Source organism: Phalacrocorax carbo, chromosome 2 (assembly GCF_963921805.1).
Source record: "Phalacrocorax carbo chromosome 2, bPhaCar2.1, whole genome shotgun sequence".
NCBI lineage: Eukaryota > Metazoa > Chordata > Aves > Suliformes > Phalacrocoracidae > Phalacrocorax > Phalacrocorax carbo.
The window spans coordinates 21,700,988-21,722,518 of NC_087514.1; the positions used below are offsets into that span (position 1 = coordinate 21,700,988).

The 21,531-nt window shown below is 39.2% G+C and overlaps 1 protein-coding gene across 3 annotated transcripts in view; it reads right to left on the reverse strand.

Annotated features, from left to right (window-relative positions):
• ZFPM2 (zinc finger protein, FOG family member 2) overlaps positions 1-21,531 on the reverse strand; it is a 322,358-nt gene that overhangs the window by 148,931 nt on the left and 151,896 nt on the right. For all 3 annotated transcript variants that reach the window (XM_064442248.1, XM_064442247.1, XM_064442246.1), the window contains one exon: positions 9,424-9,542. In XM_064442248.1, coding sequence (XP_064298318.1) covers positions 9,424-9,542 — 119 coding nt within the window. The remainder of the gene's footprint in view (positions 1-9,423; positions 9,543-21,531) is intronic.

Here is a 21,531-nt window from a genome sequence, read left to right on the forward strand (position 1 = left end):
CGGCAAGCAAAGGTGCCTCCCGCGCTCTTCGCAGCAGAGCCCTAATGGCAGGAGCCAATCATCTCGTCAGCTCCCCTGCGGCCTGAGGAGCCACCATGGGATTAGATTGATGAGCTTGTTCTCTGAGCTTGATAAATGAGGCCCAGGACATTTACAAACTTCACTCAGCACTTGAGATCTCAGGCCGAGCTCTGTATTGCCCATATTTCAGTGGTGCAAAGTAGATCTGCTGCATCTGGAAGAGGACAAATTTTGCTACTGGCTATGTGATATTACAACATCATTAGAGAAGGAGCTATAGCTGAACGCAGAAGTTCAGCAAAATGTTAGTATTTCAAATAGAAGCCTGATTTTTAGGACCTAATAACAGTTGGTACTTTCTTCTGACTAGAATATGCTAATTTTATATACTCACAAACACTTACATTGTGTGTGTGTATATATATATGCACAAACATATATACTTACTGTACTTAAAATTTTTTATATATTTATGTATTCACACATACTGTACTAACTATACTTGCTATTAATATTGAGGGTTTTTTTTTATTGAAACATTCAAAAACACACTCTCATAGAATGCAGTTAATTTGGCTGGTAATGAAAAAACCTTTTATTTCCATCATTCTTGGAAATTTGCGGGCTACTCCTCTCAAGCATATTCAGACAGAAAGGGAATTGATGTTCGGAATTTATATCATTCCATCACAGTGTACAGAAGTGAGCAGCAAGCAGCCACTGTCTTCACTGAAACCACAGGTCCATTCCTTTACATGAAGTTGTTTTTATTTAAATGAAGATAGACAATCATTTCAAATCTTGTTATTGTTACTCTGATATGGTATCTTAGTCTGCACTTTTATTAGCACAAACAAATTTTGACAGCACCAAACGGTGAATTTTCTTTTCACACCAGAATTGTCTCTACAGCATACTTCATGCCAAACAACTGCCCACTATTGCCTCCACAAGCCTTACGGAACGCATCCGTTGATGTTTTCATAATCGTATGTCATTTGCATGCCCAGACAGTACATCTGGACAACATACGGAGTGCAACACAAGTGCTACCACAGCTCCACAGGCAACAGCGTCATGATGTTTTCCTCCACTACCAATGTACGCTAAGGCTACCTACCCTTGGGTAGGTATAGTTTTATGTGTAATTGCCCCAAAGAAACCCAGGAGCATCCAGGACATTTTATGTACTAGAGGTCAAAGAGAGAACACAAGCCTCCAGGTCCTTCAGTTCAGGACCAAATTCTTGTAACTACCAAATTCTTGGCTTAAAAACACAAAAGTCTTTGTAGACACAAGCACCTTTATAGCTTTACGTTTGACTAAAATGATGGAGCTAGTAATTCCTACGCTTGTTCTATGGATGTGAAACTACTGAAAAAAAAAAAGTGTCAACATTTTAGAAACTGACTTTTATTTCAAAGTAAAAAAAAATGGTGTTCTTTAACACTTAGTGAAAAGAAAGTTATTTCAAAAACTGCTGAATATTTAAATCTGACATTTTAGATCTCCTTAGTCTATACTAATACATATGCTTCATAAATAAGAAGAAATACCATTATAAAAAGCATGAATTTTAAAAATGTCCTCAGAGGACAACATTAATGTTAAATTCCTCATCTTAAACATGGGTGCTGCACTCATGCCTGTTAGGTATTTTTAGTGTAGTGAGCTACATGAATGACTTTAAATGGAGCTAAATGAATCATTTCTCTCACCCAAAGTTTTTTAAATAAGACAACATCCCATTCTAAAAGTTGTGTTATAAATTTAGTCCAATCTACAACAGCAAAATAAGAATTTGAGTCTCAACAGCTATGGAACAGAGAAGATTAGAGCAGATGACCATAGTCTAGCAGCGCAAGAATATGTTGCTACTGCGCAGTTTATTGCAGTGGTTCTCTCTGAACAGCTTAGCAGCACTGCAGTACACATTGTCTGCTCTCTGCTTTTCCCCACATCCTAAAATGGAAGAGCCTGGCATTTGCAGACAGTGTCTCCCTCTGCCTTTGCTGCCTGGGAGGCCCCAAGCCAAATTATCTTGCCCTTTTTCTGTTCAGGGCACCTGACCATGCCCCATCTCTTCCACTGGGCCATCCTTTCGCTCTGCTCTCAGCAGCTTTCTAGCAATGTGCCCCAGGGCGCATGCCCGCTTTAAGAAGGACCCCTCTACTGAAATGAAGCTTGCTGAAATAGGACAGATAGTTTATTGAGTTTTCTCCCAGGGAACTGAGTTAGTTTAATGAGCATGATTGGTAACGTCTACTACTTAATTACAACAGTATTCAGATAAAGTCTGCTTAATGGAGATGCTTATAGCAAGCACCAAGTAATAGGATTATTTTAAAAAAACCTTTCAAAGTGACCAGTAGTAGTTTTAAACAGATGTTAAAGTTCTGCTGTTTCGATAAACAGGTGTCAAAATGAACCATGGGTATGCATAGTCTTAAAAAAGGGCAGTAGTCAAGGAAAAAAGGTTAAAAAACAAAAGCAAATTTATGTGAAAATCCCCTACTGACGTAATACTACACTCTGGAAACCATCAATTCAGAAATAAAGAAATAAAAAGGAACAATGTAATTTCAATCCTGTCTGCCTGTGAACATTTGTGGTGTGTTGGGTTTTGTTTTTTTTTTTAAACAAACGATATTTGTATGTCCGTTAAACTTCTAATATCTTAAAATCAAGGCTATGGCAATGGCATGTAGTATTAACACCAGTGTACCAACAGCATTTAGACAGAGGTGTATGATCAGTGAACTCTTTCTCTTCATGGATCATGTTGCTTCATCACCTGTTCACATTCTGGAAACTTACTTCTGCAAGCTGTAGAAAATGGCTTTCAGCTTTTTTCAAACAGTGCATTCATTCATATTGTCAACACATCTTGCTATCATATTAGCAACATGTTTTAAATTATCTCTGTTGTGCAAACGTAAATAAAGGAGCAATAATAAATAGGTGGGGTTTTTTTAAAAAAAAGTGTTTAAACTGCAATTATGCACAAAAGTTTAAAAAAAGTTCTGTCATTGCACTCGCCATGTCTATATATAAGTGGGAGAGCACTTCATAAAAGGCGAGGCAATGTGAGGCGATGTGTTCTCAAAGACTATTATGGATGGCCACGTGGATGTCCACATCATTTCAGCATATCTCCCTTTTTTAAATGTTTCGATTTATATGAAGTGGCCAACCCTGACACTTGCACAGCACATCGCCCTAAGGTGACACAATTTGCTGCCCAGAAGCACTGTTACATTAATGTCTGCTCATGTGTGGGACAGAGGGAAGTGTTTTAAAACTAGTTTTAAATATGAAGAGCCTGACAGTAACAGGAGTCAAAATTAGAAAGAAATGTTTTTGTAGTCACTTGAGGTACTTAAAGGTATGAACCCAGTATAATAAAGATTAGAATCAAGGTTCATTATTCAATACACTATTTTTGCTAATCAAATATAAAAATGGCTCTGTGCTAGTAAGAGACAAAATCCCCATTTGCGGGTAAGTATCTGAAGATAAAAACTGCCTTATCCCTTTCCCTGTTTGAATGGGAGAATCAGACATCACAGACTGACTACAGCCAGACTACACCTAGACTACTGGCTGCCTTGGTGTCCGTACAGCACCTCCAACCAAAGCACCCAGAAAAGCCTGTCACTGCAACTACGAAGATTAAAAGTTCCTGGCCACTACAGATATGAGTTTTCTGACCGAAAGTGACCAGCCGCAGATTAGCGAGTGACTAACTTAACTGCGTTTTGAACCTTGGCTCCTCAGCCCCTCACATGTTACCCAGTCAAACAGTTTCATGAGGATATCTCCCAGAAGAAGTGTTGCTTTGGCGCTGAACCTCCCAGATCCCATTAAAGGGTCCCTGCTGTATCCCACTGCTCGCCTGGCCCAACCCTGCACACTTTCCTCCCGCAGATTCCCTTCACAGACACGTTGAATCCTCTTTTCCTTATCAGGCCGATACAGGCCTGCCCCGCGCGCTCCTCCCTGCAACAAGGCGACAAGAATGGGGGCCAGGATCCAGCTGCTCATTGTTTTGCTTCGCAAAACCCTGCCATGGGCACAGATTAACACCAAAAACTAGATGGCGGCAGCCAAAGGAAAAGGCCTTTCAGAATGCCTCCACACGACTACCGGAGCGGTGGCGCAAGCTGCTGCTCAATGTCCATCATGGGCTATGCAGTTCTGTGCTGCTTTTGTTTCCTAGGGCTTCATTCCCACTAAGTTGTCCCCTCAAACAGGAAAAATATTTACAGCTGGAATAAAACAAGCAAACAGCTTTTTCTTAAATAGGCTGTTAGTGCCCTGAATTTAGAGCTGCAGCTTTAAATTTAGCACTGAATTTAGAGCAGAGCAGCTATTCAGTGGTTTGTATGACCAGCCTAGAGGGGTCTTCTGCTCTCTTCACCTGCCTCTTCACGTTAGACTTGACATTTGTGCAAATCCACTTTCCTGTTAAAGACAGAAATCACAAGCTAGGAGTTTCATGCTTAGAAATATATTCCTGTCTACTTACAGGTACCCACAAACTATTGAATTTTCTGTGATGCAACAAGGAGCAAAGTTGGAGGCTTGCTGGTAAAACTAGTGATTAAATCTTGTTGCTTTCCTTGCAGAGCTGAGTTCTCACCAACTGTAGACAGAAAGCAGTATTGTACAAAACTGTTCATGTGTCTGTTATATCAAAACTCAAACAGAATCTGTAAACATGTAGGTGATCTCTTTTTACTGTAAAACAAGAGAACAAGCTCTTATTTTAGAAGTACACTTTCTAGGCTTGAAAAAATACCCCTGTGCATTTCATTTTCTTGGGATTATCAACTGTTACTGAACAGCTGATGGAAAGTGGAAGAAGTGGAAGGAAATGGAAGGCAATAACCTTTGCAATTGTGCAGACGGATACAAACTATGCATGCAGCTGAGAGCAGCAGAATTTTGCCAGTTTGGCAAAATTACAGGAACAGATCATTAAAAGTATCTAAATAGGGGATCTATCACTCTAAATATAATAAAAGTTTCTAACTAGATATCCATAAATATTTAATAATGATATAAGGATTTCTTAAATTCAGATTGAAATGGGAATTAAATGCCTAGACAAGTTTTAAGATTCAAGACTCACTCTTTGTTGTTAAAAACAGCATTCATAAGACTTCTGGTGGATTGTTTCATCAACAATAACAGTAATGCAATGGGGTACATTATTTTATAAGGGGTTTTGCTCACCCTAATTCATAAGTATTGGCTAGTTAGCCTAGATGAGAAAAATTAAGAACTTGATTATTCATTGAGCTATTTCAAGTCTACCGTTACAGTCTGAATATTCTGCAGCCCTGATACAGACCTCGCTCTATCTCCCAACAGTGCTGCGGCACTGCTGCTGAAGTTAGTGGCTGCTATTCCTACTGCAATTGTGAACAGCACTTAAATAATTTTTGTTCAAGGTACCCAACTTTCCACTACTCTCAGATGTATATTGTTAATATAATTCAAGACAGAAACTTGAAAGATCTAAAAAGTATTTGACATATGGCATGGTGACTCAATTAATTATTGTGCTGAATTAATTAGCTTGCTCCCTCTCCTGAGCCAACAGCAGTGACACTGTATTCGCAGCACAGCACTGCTTGAAATAAGAAGCACTTCAACAGGATATTACATGTACAGGCTGGCTGTATACAGCACAGAGTACAAGGTTAGTAAGTAATCTGTAACTGTAATAGCTAGGTAATGAATCCTGTGAGGCAGTGTCACATAGCTAACACCAAACAGTAAAGTCAGGTAAGATACTTACACAGAATACAGATACACAGAATCGTATAGGTTGGAAAAGACCTTTAAGATCACCGAGTCCAACCATAAACCTAGCCCTGCCAACTCTATCACTAAACCACGTCCCTGAGCACCACATTCAAATGTCTTTTATATGCCTCCAGGGATGGTGACTCAACCACTTCCTTGGGAAGACTGTTCTGATGCTTGACAACCATTTTTGGTGTAGAATTTTTTCCTAATATCCAATCTAAACCTCCCCTGGCGCAGCTTGAGGCCTTTTCCTCATCCTATCACTCATTACTTGGGAGAAGAGATCGACCCCAACCTCACTACAACCCCCTTTCAGGTAGTTGTAAAGAGTCATAAGGTCTTCCCTCAGCCTCCTCTTCTCCAGGCTAAACAACCCCAGCTCCCTCAGCCGCTCCCTCAGCCGCTCCTCATAAGACATGTGCTCTAGACCCTTCACCACCTTCGTTGCCCTTCTCTGGACACGCTCCAGCACCTCAATGTGTTTCTTGTAGTGAGGGGCCCAAAACTGAACAAAGTATTCAAGGTTCGGCCTCACCAGCATTCGAATACAAGGGGGACTTGTACTCAGCCACAAACATATTTTCCAATAAAAGAGACCAGCTGCAAAAATTGTGATATTTACTTACCTGAGGTTCCCTGAATTTTTCTTTTCTTTCCTCTCTATACCAAAAATTCACATTAAAGCTCTTTTCCAAAAATTATTTGATGTTTGTAACAGTGCAATGTTTGAAGTTCTCATTCAGAAATGAACTAAGCCTACTGTCAGCTGCCAATGTGAAAGTTTGATTGAATTCTAGGGACGTGAGGCTTTACCCAAATCAGCTTTCCAGAACAGATATAAATAACTTAAGTAAATGAATGCAACTCCCCCTATGAACAACAGAGAGCATGTACACTAGTGAGAAAAGTAATCAAATGTGTCAAGAAAACAGAAAAATCATAAATAAAGCAGAATCGTTTCAAGAAAAAAAATGATAAAAGAAAAATATGTAGAAGCTGGCACTGGGCTTCTGTTGCTTAAACAGTAAATTAAAGTTCTATCAAAAGGTTTACATTTCTTCACACAGTACTTTAAAGTAACAAATGTAGGATTACAGGAAACATCTGATATTTGGGAAAAAACCCCACAATACTTAGAATCACAGAATAATTCAGGTTGCAAGGGACCTCTGGAGGTCATCCAGTCCAAACTCGTGCTCAAAGCAGGACAAACTTCAAAGTCAGATCTAACTTCGAAGTTAACTCAGATTGCTCAAGATTATATCCAGTTCAGCTTTGACGACCTCAAAGGATGGAGTTGCTCAGGGGACAAAACAATATTGCTGAGGACTACAATTCTGTTTACAGGAGCTTTTTCAGATTTCCAAATGTATTTATATTAGTAGGAAAAACAAAAGTAAAATCTTTCAAGTGTTAGCAAAAATAGACTTTCTGGTTTTTAATTTGACAAGAAACAAATGAGTATTTTTCCAGTTTAGTGAGAAAAAAGTCCTGAAGATTTTCATCCCACATCTCTCTGAACTAGGTTGGAAAAGTTGTTCCGTCCTATTACAATCACCAAACTAAAAAGTCAGCTCTGCTCACTGCTTAATTACAAGTTAATTAAAAAAAAATCTCAGCTAACTGTTTTTGTTACAGCAAAAATGGTATTTGCCTGAATATACAAAGTAATAACAGGCCTTAATATATTCCTGTGCTACCAAAGCAGAAGCAAGCTCCTGCTAGAAGGATTGTTGTTGCTCTACATCTCCTTCAGAAAACAAAAATTAAACAACATGATCCACTGATGACATGTTGCAAATTCACCCAAAGGCTATCTGATAATGATAACTTTTGTAGTGAAGGGTCAATCAACATCATGTCCCGTACTCAAACATTATCTTCAAGTCTTATATACCTGAGGAAGTGATACAAGTGGACAGTGCACTAGAGACAACAAAAGCTAGCATTTTTCCTAAGGTATTATGTGGACTGCCTTTGAGCTACACCAGGACTAAGGTTTCTGTTGCATGAAAGTTGATGAAAGCAGTAAAAGTGGAATCTTAGAAAATTAATTGAATTATAGGTAGTTGTTCCAAAAGACATTTTATGAAAAACATTTTGAGAATACTGAAAGACCAAGAATAAAGTAAACGAAGAAATAAAAATGGATTAAATGGATGGAGAAAATGGAGAGAGGAATTCAAATTGTCCAGTTTCCCCTTTCTAACAATAAGACACTTTGAGTGTCCTGTACTTTTGAAAATCCATTTGGGTGCCGGAATGCAAAATCTGATCTGGGTTGGGAACAGTGGACTCTAGGAAACAAAGTTTCCATGACACTCTCTGTAACTTCTTGTTAGCATCTTTTCATTAACAAATTATGCTGAAGAGTCTACAAAATATCAAGATCTTACATGGCTATTATGTACTCATAACAGAAGAATGCTTCACTACAATTTTAATAGGCATATTTACACTATCCAGCAAGCCCTTAGAAAGAGAACTCCAATATATAGGCACAGGCTCTCCAGGGAGGAGTTAAAAGACTATCAGTTTCCTCTCTTCTCTCCCATGTCCATAAAACCCCTCTCTCACACTGTCCCAGATGGTACTTCAGCAACTCAGCACCACTCAGTCTCTTCAGGTCCTCCAAGGGCAGGACCATATCCCCACCACTGGGAAGCTCAGCTTCTCCATTTACAGCACAGATGTATGTACCCCAAATGTATGTAATACACTTCTGTGAAACAGTTCCACAGGTCTTTATGCTAATACATTCATGCAAAGTCTGTAATAGCAAACAGTGATCCAGCTGAAGATAATGGTTCTTCAGAAGTATCCCACAGGGCAATGCATGTTCCAAGATTGTCTAAACCCTTCTTCTAGAGATATTCGCTGCTTTTTTTTCAATACAGGGTCACCTTTCCAGATATTCTCAGAAAATACAAATAATATTGAAGCTTAGACTTAAAACCAAGACAAACAAAAATGAAATGAAGACCTAGGAATGACATGATTTTCAGTGCACTGAACTGAGACCAGCAAAGCATTACTATTAAGTAACATGCTCCACGTACAATCTGCAATCAGCATAAAACACAAGGTTAATTGAGAATATATTATATGACAGGTGCCTTTTGATATCTTTAAAAATAATTCCAATCTGACAGAAGACCTTGCTATGTTCAGTAACATTTACATTGAGGCAAATTTAATTATTTTTATCTTAAAATAATGTAGCTATTTATTTTCTATACCATCCATTAATATAAATTAAGTATTCAGCAATTAATGCAATGAAACATTTAAAAAGCCAGTACAAATCAGATATTACTACTCAAACACAACAGCTTGGTTCAGCAAACAAGGAAGTGACATTTCCCTTCTGTAAAATAACAAGTTAAATACTATTAACCTGTGCTCCAAATAACTTTACGTGGACGGTTGCCATAGATGAACTAATTGGAAAAGAGCCAAATACCACTGTCCGTGAAACCTAACAATGCCTGTTTTCAAATGCTCCAGCTGAACAGTAATTCAGGCTATTCCCTGAAGAGTGACACATAATATAACGAAGCAAAGCGTCTTGGAGCATCTACATACCAAGGTGTTATTATTCAGATCCATCTTCCCAGCAAAAGGCCCCCATGTTGTTCCAACCGGAAGCTGCTGCCGGCTCTGAATCTTGCGCTCTCCGTCTTTCTGGACCACCTCCAACTCTCCTGCAAACAAAGGAAACAAGCAGTGTTGAGAGTACTTTCACTTGTGCCTTGACAACAACCACCTCTGCCTTTGTGTTGGCTCTATACGCACAATGTTCTGAGGACCCATATAATGAGAATTAATTATGCTTGTCTGAAAAACAACTGATCTTGTCATCCTGCAAAAGAAAAACAAACCTTTTCCCTTATAATTATATTCAAATTTGGTTTAGAAAGCCCCATTTCTTTCTCGCATTTTTTCACATGCATTAGAGTTTGAAGGCATTTTTATTCAGGATAGTCGTTTCATAAAAGTTCTTAAGAAATGCTGAGGAGGGGGGGGGATGATCGCTGAAAGGAGAGAGTGCCATAGTAGCCACACGTGGTGCATTAACCTCCCTGATGCATTTTGCTGTCACAAGACCATGTTCTGAAGCAGTCAGCTACTAACAATTTTAGAGACATACTTTACAGCGATATAAAACCAAATCTACTTGTTTTGAAGAAACTAATAAAAACATTTACTACAATTAAAAATACAAGGATTTTAAACTGAGTGAGCTTTTACAGGCAGTAACATTTCAGAATTAGACCCAAAGTAATCCAGATTGTTATCTCAAGGTTTTAACAAAAAATATTTAAAAGCGAGGGGGGTGGGGGGGGTGGGGGTATAGTGCATTTTTTCAAAGTAAATTTTATTTTTGAAAGTAAAAACTTCAAAATTAACACTTAAAAGTGAAACTGTTACTTTAGCTCACTTTAACTTTTCTGGGAGTTTCCAGTGAAAAGAGAAAGAATAATATGCAGTTGATCATTACTGTAGAAGGAAAAATAAAATTCAGTTACCACCTTTCTCCCCAATATTATTTTTCACTTCATTTCAGAATAAAAAAAAAAATACTCTGCACAACTCTTCGAGAGCAGTCTCTTCAATAAGCCTATTTTTCTACGAACAAATGTTTCAGTTTAAATTGTAATAACAGTTGTGCTTAGATATACAATTTCTAACATTCTTTTGTAAAACCATTAAAATAACTTCTGGTTTCAAATTTTTAGGAGGATAAATAGAACAAGAGCAGACTGGTCTGTGCTTTGCTTGTTAGATGTTTAACTGAATTGTTACATGTTGTTGCACTTCCAAGCTTTGGCCTTCCTGAAGGAAGGCTGAAGATCTGTCGCTGTGCTCACGAGCAGCAGAGCTCACCCCGACCTCGCTGCAGCCATGATTCTTCCCAACCCGTTTCGCTGCATGCTAAAGCCCCTTTGTCCCTCTTCATACCAACCAGATGCAAGAGTCTTTTGCATCAGCACGTCCCTTCTCAACAACTCTGCCCCAAAACAGGACGGTGCCTTTTCCACAAACAGGGTGAAGTCCAACAGTGCAAGAAGTCAACTCGTCCCAATTTAGAACTGGCAGTTGTTGTGAAATGAACCTTGGGCCGGAGGAAGTGAGTAACTCCCCCTGGCTTGCAGGCAGTCTCCACAGACTTCCCCAAGCTGACCATTCCCATGGATGCCTGGAATTATGTTACAGCCAGGCCGTGAAGGTTTTCCTTGTCTGCAGGGGTTAATCTCAACTGTTTTCCAAAGAGAAGACTTGGCTCCAGCTTCCATTTTCAAGCACAGAAATCTAAATTTCACCTCTGAGTGTTGCAGATTACAAAACTGCTCTACGTAAATTTGTGCATCAGATCCTTCCTGCAAACTGGAACAAATCTAGGAAATAGAGCTGTATCAGTTTACAAAAGCTTCTATGTATGCAGGCGAGTCCTCATCGTGACAGTGCTATGACATTTTAAAAGGCAGTATGTGAGCAGGAAAGCTTATGGATTAATTATATCTAATTTACTCATGTGATATATATGCTTCCAGACAAACAAACAAAAAAGCACCTTCTCCCTCTCACAGTTACATTGTTACAGATTGTATTAACTTTAAAAAATCTCTTTATATGTTAATTACAGAAAACAGAACTCTTTCTGGTATTGCAAGGCAACATGCTGATCACTTAGGCATACTGCAGCATTTTCTCTCTACATAGAGATGAAAACTGTAGCATTTGCTTGCTTTTACACACTGAAAAACAGCCATGTCTATGGACATGTCACATTTAACTGATACCAGAGGAATCATGAGAATCTTTGAAAACCCTTTTAAAAAATAATTCAGCCTCCCTTTCTGCCACTGACATTTTTCATTTGAAAAGGGTTCAGACACAGTCAAACAGTGACTCCTTATCTGTACCTGTGGATTTACAAGCAGGCCTGTCTTTTAATGGATTAAGAACGACAAACTTAGGGCAGATCATCCAGTGATATCCAAAAACCTACCTAAGTTTTAAGGTACATATCATTACAATTTATATTTTAAATAAAATTAGTAATATGAATCTTAAACATGGTTCAGGTTTGAGGTAAACATAAAAACAAGCAATTATTGTTCAAAACTGTATTTTTTCCCCTCCAGTTGATGATTAAATAAGTTAATGGGGATTCTTGCTCTCTTTTGTTCTCTTTTGTTACAGTTCCAAGTTGTAGTTTGGGCAATACATTTCAATATGTACGAATACATTGAAATGTACTACAGATAGTACAGATGCTGAATTGTACTGAAGCTGCTGTATTTTCCCCTCTACTCAGAACACCATGACAGAGCAGCAGGCTGCAAACAAGGTTATGAAACATTTTGCTGCATAACCTTCCTGTTTTCCTTGATCATAGTTCTCCAAAAAAGATATATTTCTCTCTGGTCACCATGACCAGCAGCCATTTTAATGCTATTGGTGAATGTTAGAGTTGGGAAGGAAAATCTGCTCATATGTTTTGGCAAACACAGACATTTTGGCTACAGTTGTTCAAGGTGCAGCACATTACAATTTGATCCTTGGCAAAGATTTCTTTTTTCACTGAAACCCTTTGTTTGTTTAGGGGGAAAAAAAGTAACACTAAGAGAGCTGTAAGTTAGAAAAAAACACTGCACATAAGGGTCTACAAGCATCTGCTCAGGTTTTTTTTTTCCTACCAGAGCCCACACCTTTTGTAAAATCCCTGTATATGTTCCTTTGTCTGCCCTAAGCAGGAAGGCCAGGGGCTGGTATGAAGGTTTGTAGAAGAAAGATTACAAATGTCACTATTAAAAATCCTCTCCTGAATTTCCCTGACCCTGGAGTAAGGAGCCTGCAACTTCCCTGCATTCATTTACAACATTTTGCTCCTCTGAAATTTCCTATTTGGTGAATGGTATTGAAACTGCCGCAACAGACAGGTCCAGTCTCCTGCTGATGAGAACAGGGCTGTCCTCTGCTCCCTGCCAGCTTCCCACAAGGATGCTGGTTTAAGTGGTGCCATACCTGTGGCCCTGAGCAACCTGTGACCTCAGGAGAGTTTGCTAGGAAAAAGAGAACCTGACTCTGTGACTCTTAATTAAAAGAGTTTGGAAAATATGTCAACAAGACAAGATTTTCCCCTTCAGCCTCAGAAGTTCAGATGTAAGTCAGAAGTGCTCTCTGCAGCTACCGTCCCCCACATAACTGCTCAGCATCTTCACAGATTGCATCAGGAAAAGGAGCAGAGATTTTACTGCCATATCACCACTTGCAGTAAAGAGTGTAAAGACTCAGCTGGTACTGACTCGTCACAGATGCCTGTCCGTGAGATCCCAATGAGCGGGGAGAAAAGGAAAGAAAGGATGAAAACCTGCTGCAGCTTCCTTTAATCTGTACTCCAGCCGAAGAAAACAGAAAATTCTGTGCCAAACAATGTTAGGAGTTCTAGTGTTCCACAATTGCAACAGACCACCTCAGTACTGAACACTGAACATAACGTTTTTTCACATAACAGCAAATTATAATATACAGAATTCATAGACACCCCTGGGATTCACCACTCCTACAGCAAATTCAAGAAGCAGTTGTATTTTGCTGTTTTCATCCTAGACTTGTCAGGCGGACAATTGACAAGGACAGCAAGAAGCGTAACAGAAGCAGCGCTAAGAAATATAAGTAGAGAGGAAGAGATGTCCTGCTTTTAGTTTTTGAGAGTTTGGTAAAAAAACATTACTTAAGAGACATTCCATTTACTGATATTTACTTCCCTTTTCCTCGCTACAGAGCAAGTATCTTTTTTTCAGCTTGTTCTTCAGGAACACACTTATTTCCAGCTTGCTGAGTAAAGTTTATACAAAATATTTGAGACACATAGTATGGGCTAATCAATTTTGGTAAAAGATAATGCTGTTAGTGCTGTGGGCTGTTTCTCTTATCTTGTTGATGTAGCATACTTTTAAAGTCTGTGATTACTCAAAGACTTATGATAGCTGCACTGTAAAAGAAGCCCCAAGTCATGACTCACTAGTACAGCTACAAAACATCCCATGGCTTTTAAGATATTAGGCCACCTTGGTGGATTCAAAACCAGAATGAAAAGACTCAATTTAGGATTCTTTTCTTACATACACATGTTGCTTTAGGAATGTCACACAGGGCTTGCATAAAATAGAAGGTAGAGAGGTCAGTTTAGCTTTGTCTTCTTTTACAGCAAAATGAGCATAATTTAAAAAAACTCCACAAAACAGGTAGTATACACAGGAACCCAACTACAGCTTTTGGCCCTTAGTAGGTTTTGACCACTGTTTGAATAATACAATTCAACTAGAAATAGTATTTCTGAACAAAATAATACTGGCTTTCATTCCATTCTGGAATAAGAAACAAAGGAGTGTGTATCTGAAGGCGAATGATGATAACCAGCGTTCTGGGGGAGAAAAAGTGAACCACTTTGTTCAGAAGTGTATCCAAATTCATAGATGTTTAACATTTCTAAGCAAGCCACTGATAGCTTTGGCAGTAGGTTGTTGTTTTTTTTTTTGTCGGGAAGAGCTTTCTCAGTGGAGTCAGTTAAAAAATGAGTAAGCTCTTCCTGTGCTACAATTAGAGATTGGTTATTTGACATCTTGGGGCTCTACCAATTTCCACTAGCAAATGGCTCCTTCTTTGTGTATTTCCAGTGCACAGCCACCTGGCTCTCTAATGGACATTTTCACATGGCAGAGAAATCGTATATGTTGGAGTTTCCGACAAGGACTGCTCTGAAGTCAGAGCAAGCAAGTTAAAAACACTCAGAACTTCCTAAGTGCTGCCCAGCCCAGAGCCCAAGATCTGCCTGCTGTCCAGGAAGAATCTGCAGTTAATATTTGACTGGTGATTACCTCCATTATAACAAACTAATGTGTACATCTGCACACGGCAGATCACTGATAGCGGAGAACTATCCCATTTCCACTTCTGTGATTCTTAACAAGGTAGCTCCAATATTAAATACTCATACACTTGCTTGGCAGACATAAACTGCATTATTGAGATACCTCCTCTAAATTCTCCTCCCTCAATTTTCAAGTCTCTGAGACATAACACACACTAAACTACAGTTTTGAACATAAACTTGAAATACGACATTCTCTATTCAAGTACTCCAGTCAAACCCTGATAAATCAGGCTGGCCATGCAGTGATCTTATCCTTTCTGACTCTTTAATAAATCGAACCTTGTAAGTTCACGCTGTTGGAAGTTGTCACTAAATGAAATTGTGACCTTATCCGATGCGTGAACTTATCCTGCTGACAACTACATTTATTGTGTGGATAAGAATGGGGGGAAAAAAAGACTTTTGATAATTGTGATCTTAGCCATATGCAACTCTTACAGATGGGATCTTTTTGATGTTCCCTTAATGATTTGCCTATGATGAGCCTCTTCTCAAGGAAAAAATAAATGTTCACCATAGGTAAGTGGCAGGGGGACGGGTAAGCAGTACGAAAAGTGCACACTGGTACTGGCTGACAGCCGTGAATCAGAAGCTATTAGCCTAACACAGAGAGTTTTGAATTAGCTTGTAATTGCACTGGAAAAGATAACATAATGGAGGTGGCAAAACAGAAACATTTCCTTTCCACAGGACTCATTCAATAGCCCAAAACTCTAAAACAAGTAACTGAGGGTCTGAAGCACTAACCCAAAATACGCTAAGCCATGGCACTTCACGGTGATGAATGAATGCTGCATCCCCTTCAGAACCAACTGGATGGTTGCCACCGTTGTTGTGGAAGAACGTTGAGGAACAGGTAATTTGCACAGCTATGTTATGAGAATGACTAACTATCTCACATTTAGGGGCATGGTTTAGGAGGCATGATGACGCTGGGTTAAGAGTTGGACTTGATGATCCTAGAAGTCGTTTCCAACCTTAATGATTCTATGACTTCTGTGACTTCTATTACCATGTTTGTCTGCCAGGGGTTTCATACTTGTGCTGCCTAATTCTCACATCTCTCCACAATGGGTAGCACTGTATCCATTCTGCAGTGTGCTGAGTCCAGAGTGAGAAGATCTGGGGGATGTCAAGGTACAATCTGTTTTCAAGCACTGCAAGTCTGCTGTGGGATACAAGAACTGTAACTACCTTACTAGAAAAACAGGCGTACACACGAGACAAGTTCACCCTGGAGTCCAAACAGCAATGGACTAAACTGCAATCAACCTTCAAAAGAAATTTTACAATTTTCTTTGTAATGAAAATTGCATTCACAGAAGGCTTGGCAAAACCAGACATTGTTTAGGTTGTCCAGAAGCAAAGGCAAAATTTAATTTTGCTGCCCCAAAGACAAGAAAACACAGCCAGGTCACCGTTAGGATGAGAAGGATGGCAGGAGGAACAGACTTGACACTGAGAAAGCAGCTCTGTGGAGTCACTCCAGAGGGAGGATTGCTATTCTGCTGCCACTGAGGGGATGGAGGGTTTCTGAATGGAGCAGCCTTCTTCCTTTGTCTGAAGTCGCTGCCACCCACCAGCAACTCCTCCCCCTAACCCTGATCCTCCCTGGTCCAATCCCTCTTAAGGAGTAGGGTCAACCAGACCTCTTAGCACAACGGTCAAGAGGGAAGTGGACACAAGGATAACCCACAGGCAGTTATTGCTCTAAGCTACCGCTCTCCTTTGCTTACACTTAGAAGCAGGTCTGGACAGCAAACACAACTCAGGAGAAGCTGCCACGTGCCACTTCATTCCTGACGGAGCTAACTAACATTGTCCCATCTTGCCAAAGATGCCACAGGGCAGCTGTGCACTATAGGTAAGGATGACAAATGAAAAGGCTTCTCCACTTTCTGTAACAAAAATCTTACAGCTCCCTACCTTTCTTTAGAGCCCTGAAAATCAGAAGCAGAGTTTCTTTATCTCTCCTACCTGCTGTTAGTACTACAAATGGCAGAGAGTGAAGGTGCTATTCTTATCTGCAACAGCACTGTCCTACAATGGACAATAAAGGGAAGGAAAGAATATTCTGAAAGTGAGGATAGAGAAAGACTAGGCACAGATTTTCAGAAAAAAAAGACCACAGAAGGGTGTCTGTGTGGGGTAAATTTAAAAAACAAGGCACGAGAGAGAGAGTCTAGGGAAGGAACCATTTGAAGACACAAGTTGGGTCTGATCAGGATATGAAGACACAGCCTGGAAAAATGGGCGCAGAAGATATTCAAGAAAAAGAGGGATGCAGAAACCTTGCCAGAGTGAGAGAAAACATATACATTTCCAAGTCTGAAACATAAGGACAGAAGTGCATGAATTCACATTTAGCAACAGAATGTAAATACTATTATCCTTTTCTAGCCAAGGCATATGTGTCATTACAGTGCTTAATTTATAAGCTAAACAGCCAGAATGAAGTACACGTATTCTAACACCTGATTGCTCAGCTAAACTGAACAACACTTAACGTGTGCGTACACTGCACCCAGTGATGTGGTTTCAACTTGACATCTGGTCAAAGCCATTCTCTACCACTAAGCAGCCAGACCACCATGTAGGCTATAAGACTTTTCTGAGAAAAAGTTTCATTACTGGTTATTTAGTCTACACTAGGCCTCATCTATGACCACCACACTGACACAGTACTCCAGCCTGGTTAATGTGACCTTAGGTATAGGTACATAAGGTGCTCCAGATTCCTAACAGCAATGCCGAGCTAACTTCAGTGATGTGAACGTGCACTGTCTCACAACACAAGCAGAGTTTTTGGAGACCATAGTTTCAAAAGATGTGTATGCAATGACACTTCAAAAATTCAAATTTGTGCTCTGTTTGTAAAGTCTTCATTTGATTATAAAAGATGAATACAAAGGAAAAAAAAAAACATTATAATAGTGCCTCACACTCCTGTAATCTACAGAATTTAGGAACACAAGATCCCACCCCAGGTTAGAAAAACATAGACCTACAGTGGTAACACATCTGCATCAATCTGAAATGACAATGCAACTTCTAAATTTGGGGGGGGGGGGGGGGGGGGGCGCTGAGCAGGATGGCAAATAATTAAATAAATGTTAAGTAGCTGAGTAAGTACCAAAGAAACAGCTCATGGAAAACCACATAATAATTGCCCATCAAATATACCATCAAAACAATTGTTAATGCTTAAGCTGAACTGTTATGAAAAGTACTGTTTTTTCTTGGAAGTCAGAAAGGAAGGAGCACCTAATGAACACTGCTGCAAGAGTTTGAGTAGCTTTTTAGTAGAACAGACTCTTACATAGCTGTAGAGACTTTTCCTTTATTTGGACTGCTTCATTCGACTTCCAGAAACCTGCTCAAAGAAAAAAATGAAAGAGACAGAGACAGAAGTAGAAAGAAAAAGATATTTATTCAAGATATGCTAAGAAATACCAAAGATTTCTTCACTTGCTTCAAAGTCAAGTTCCACATAATTTGAAAAATCCTCTGTTCATATCAGCATCTAGTCTACAGACAGAGGCAAAATAAACCCAGCCATCCTGGCAAAATCCTGATCCTGCAATGAAATTAGAAGCAACTATCTTTACTTTTTAGTCTACTCACTACAAGAGCAATTTACACCTGTGTTTTCAAAGCCTAAATTTCATACAAGAAAAAAAATATTACTTTTGTCTTTCTCAATAATTTTCCATCTTCACATTTGAATGCACTTTTCAAGAAGTTCGTTACTCCCTGTATGTGCTGAGATAAAACCGGAGTAGAAATATTTGCAAAAATACACACAAGGAAGTCCCAAAAGGGAACCAGTGCAGTTGAAGAGCCTTCCCTGCAGTCTTCTGTGAGAGGAATACTGTAAACTCCATTCTCACATGGATACTCCATACTGGCAAAAATGATTCCCAATTATATTATAACACTGTGCAGACTCAGTAGGTTGAGCAGGTACTTTATCCCAGCTACATGTAGCTTGCAGAGCTTTGCTCCCTCTCTCTCCGTCACAAATACACACGATACAGAAATGCCAGACTTGGCAAGAGCAGGCTGATGATATTACTGAAGAGGGTTTTCTTGATAAGATCATCATCTGTTTCTGGACTCTTGGGTATGCTCCTTTCCTCAGCAGAGGAACAGTCGCCCCTGATAAATGTCCCTTTGTGTGAAGATTCTCCCCCGATATATGCGAAGACATTTCAGTCCTGAGCCTCTCTGGTTTTTTGTTGCTTCATATAGATCAGCTACAGTTACAGGTATATGGAGCATTGTATGTAGCTCAGACTGAAGCCTTTTCTAAGATAGATGCTGTTCTGCAGGGAGAAAATTAAACATTTCACCACCATCTACACCAATCTTTCCCTAGGACTTTTTGGAAACCTTTGAGCTGAAAGACACTAACATTTTTTTTTTTTTTTACAGTATTATTTGCATAAATATATATGATATTTAAATAAAATAATTAACAGGCACTTCTGTGTCTACCCAATGTGTTGGAATTCTTTTTTACTTGGAAAAAGTGAAAAATATCAAGGTAGCCTGCGTTGTTAGTGAATGCAGAAAGCTACTAAAGTTAACTTAATATGAAGACTGCTGTATTAATATTGATTGAATTAAATATATTGAATGAACAAAAATGTTTTGGAAAGTATTCTTTTTAACTCTAAAAGAAAGAGCTGTGAGGTCATCTGCGACTGTATCTGTGGTGACTTCTCAGTTTACATTACTTATGCTTAGAGATAGAAGGATCTATTTTCATCTCTCATTTGTGTAACAGCAGATGAAGTTATTTGCTTTTTATCAGATATGCATGGTCAGAGCTACGAAACCACTGCTTAGATGCCGATTTCTAGCTCAGAGTATGCAAGCCAAACTGCCCAAATGTCTTGCAAAAGCAGCAGAAGCTGTAACATTATTTCCCTATTTCCTTTCAATGTTCTCAACAAATTTCTGAAAGAAGGAGTATCAATAAAAAACAAAACATCTCAAGGAATTTTTCATCTCAAGAAATTTATCAGTATTTAGTGTGACCATCCAAAAGATCTAGTTACTGTTGAGATTAGGAAGGTGAGAGGGGGACTGGGACAAAGGGAGATTGAATGCCATGCTCCACTGCATGCGTGCAATATATAGTTCCATCCATTATAATTATAATTTATATGAAAAGTAACATTATTATAAATAGAGATAAATGTAGTATAACTATAATGTACAATACCAAGATTCAAATTAATCATTTCTTTGCACTTGCTGGGTATGGCCATGCATAACAGACACATGGCTCTGCACTGCTCCAGCACTCAGAAGTTATGTGCTTATCTATATCTTCTATGATCAAGTACCAGCAGTGACCAACACCGCTTTTTAACACTGTTGCCAGACAGGAACTGACTGCTGGTTTTGGACACGGACCAGAGTACCCTCACTCGCTCCTTCGGTGCCTCAGCCTGGACTACCACACTGCTTTCACATGCAGCTACATCTTAGCATAGCTGAGACTTTGAAGCCAGTATAAAGAGTGATGTCCATTTATGAGGCAGACTTGCAACTCTGAGTGAAAGAAAACCTTGAGCAGAGATTGAGCACAAGTCCTGTGCACTACCTAAATCCTACTCTGAGGCTTACATAAGACTTCAGCAGAATATTGGTCTTGCGGCAGCCTTCTGTACAGGAATGATCCTGACCTTCACATGAGTAAGTCCCAGGGACATCATGTGTGCAACGCATATCCCGGGTTGTTTTGCCTTACTGCCTTCTCCTTTGTGAGCACACAATGAACAACCTATTTCAGCTTGGACAGACACAGTGACTGGGGAACCCAAGGTACAGCCACGGCTGGCACATGGGGCCTGCTCTGCAGCAGGAGGTTGTAGACTGTCTTTCTCTTGGAGAACGACCGCCTGAGACTGACTCTTCACAGCCCAGACTTTACCTCTGTAAACAATGACTGAGAACAAGTCCACATCCTCTATGGCCTGGAAATTTACGCCCAAATAAGAAGCTCAGGGTCTCAGAGTTAAGTCAGTGCTGGCAACAGGAACCCTAACTTTCTCTAACAGTTGCAATCACTGCTTACAAAAACTTCACACAATACACCCAAGACACTATTTTGAATAAGGACGAAAGTATTTCTGGCAAGGCTCAGCCATTAAACAGACAGTGCCAACAGAGATCAAAAGAATTATAATTCCAAATATATCTGGGCTACAAAATTATTTTGTCTTTGAAGCATTAAAACTGCCCCTATACCATGACGTTTAAAAAATACTCATGTCAGTTTAGAACAGCTTCTTATTTTCATGCAATGGTGATCTACTATGTGAATATAAGAAGTATAGCCTGATATTAAGTATACAGAGTTAAAACACTTAAGTACATAGGAAATGACCATATTGAAAAGGCTGCAGGTTGACATCTTCATTCTCCTGCTAATAAAAACAGCAGTTTACAAAATTAAATACAATAGCATAAAACTCCCCTAAAAATATCTGCTCCTTCTCTTCCTCCCCAATAAAATAATCACACATGTTAATGCAAAGAGAAAATTTCTGGTTTAGCCATGATTATTATTTTGATGTACATAGATACTTTTCAGCTTAACATTTCCTTTCTGATAGGTACAATTTGCTGTACAAAGAATCTTGGAGAAGGGCCATTTTATTCTACCAGGATTTACCCCCTCCATATGTTTTAATCTCAGCAAAATATATTAACAAGATATATAATGCATTAAATTA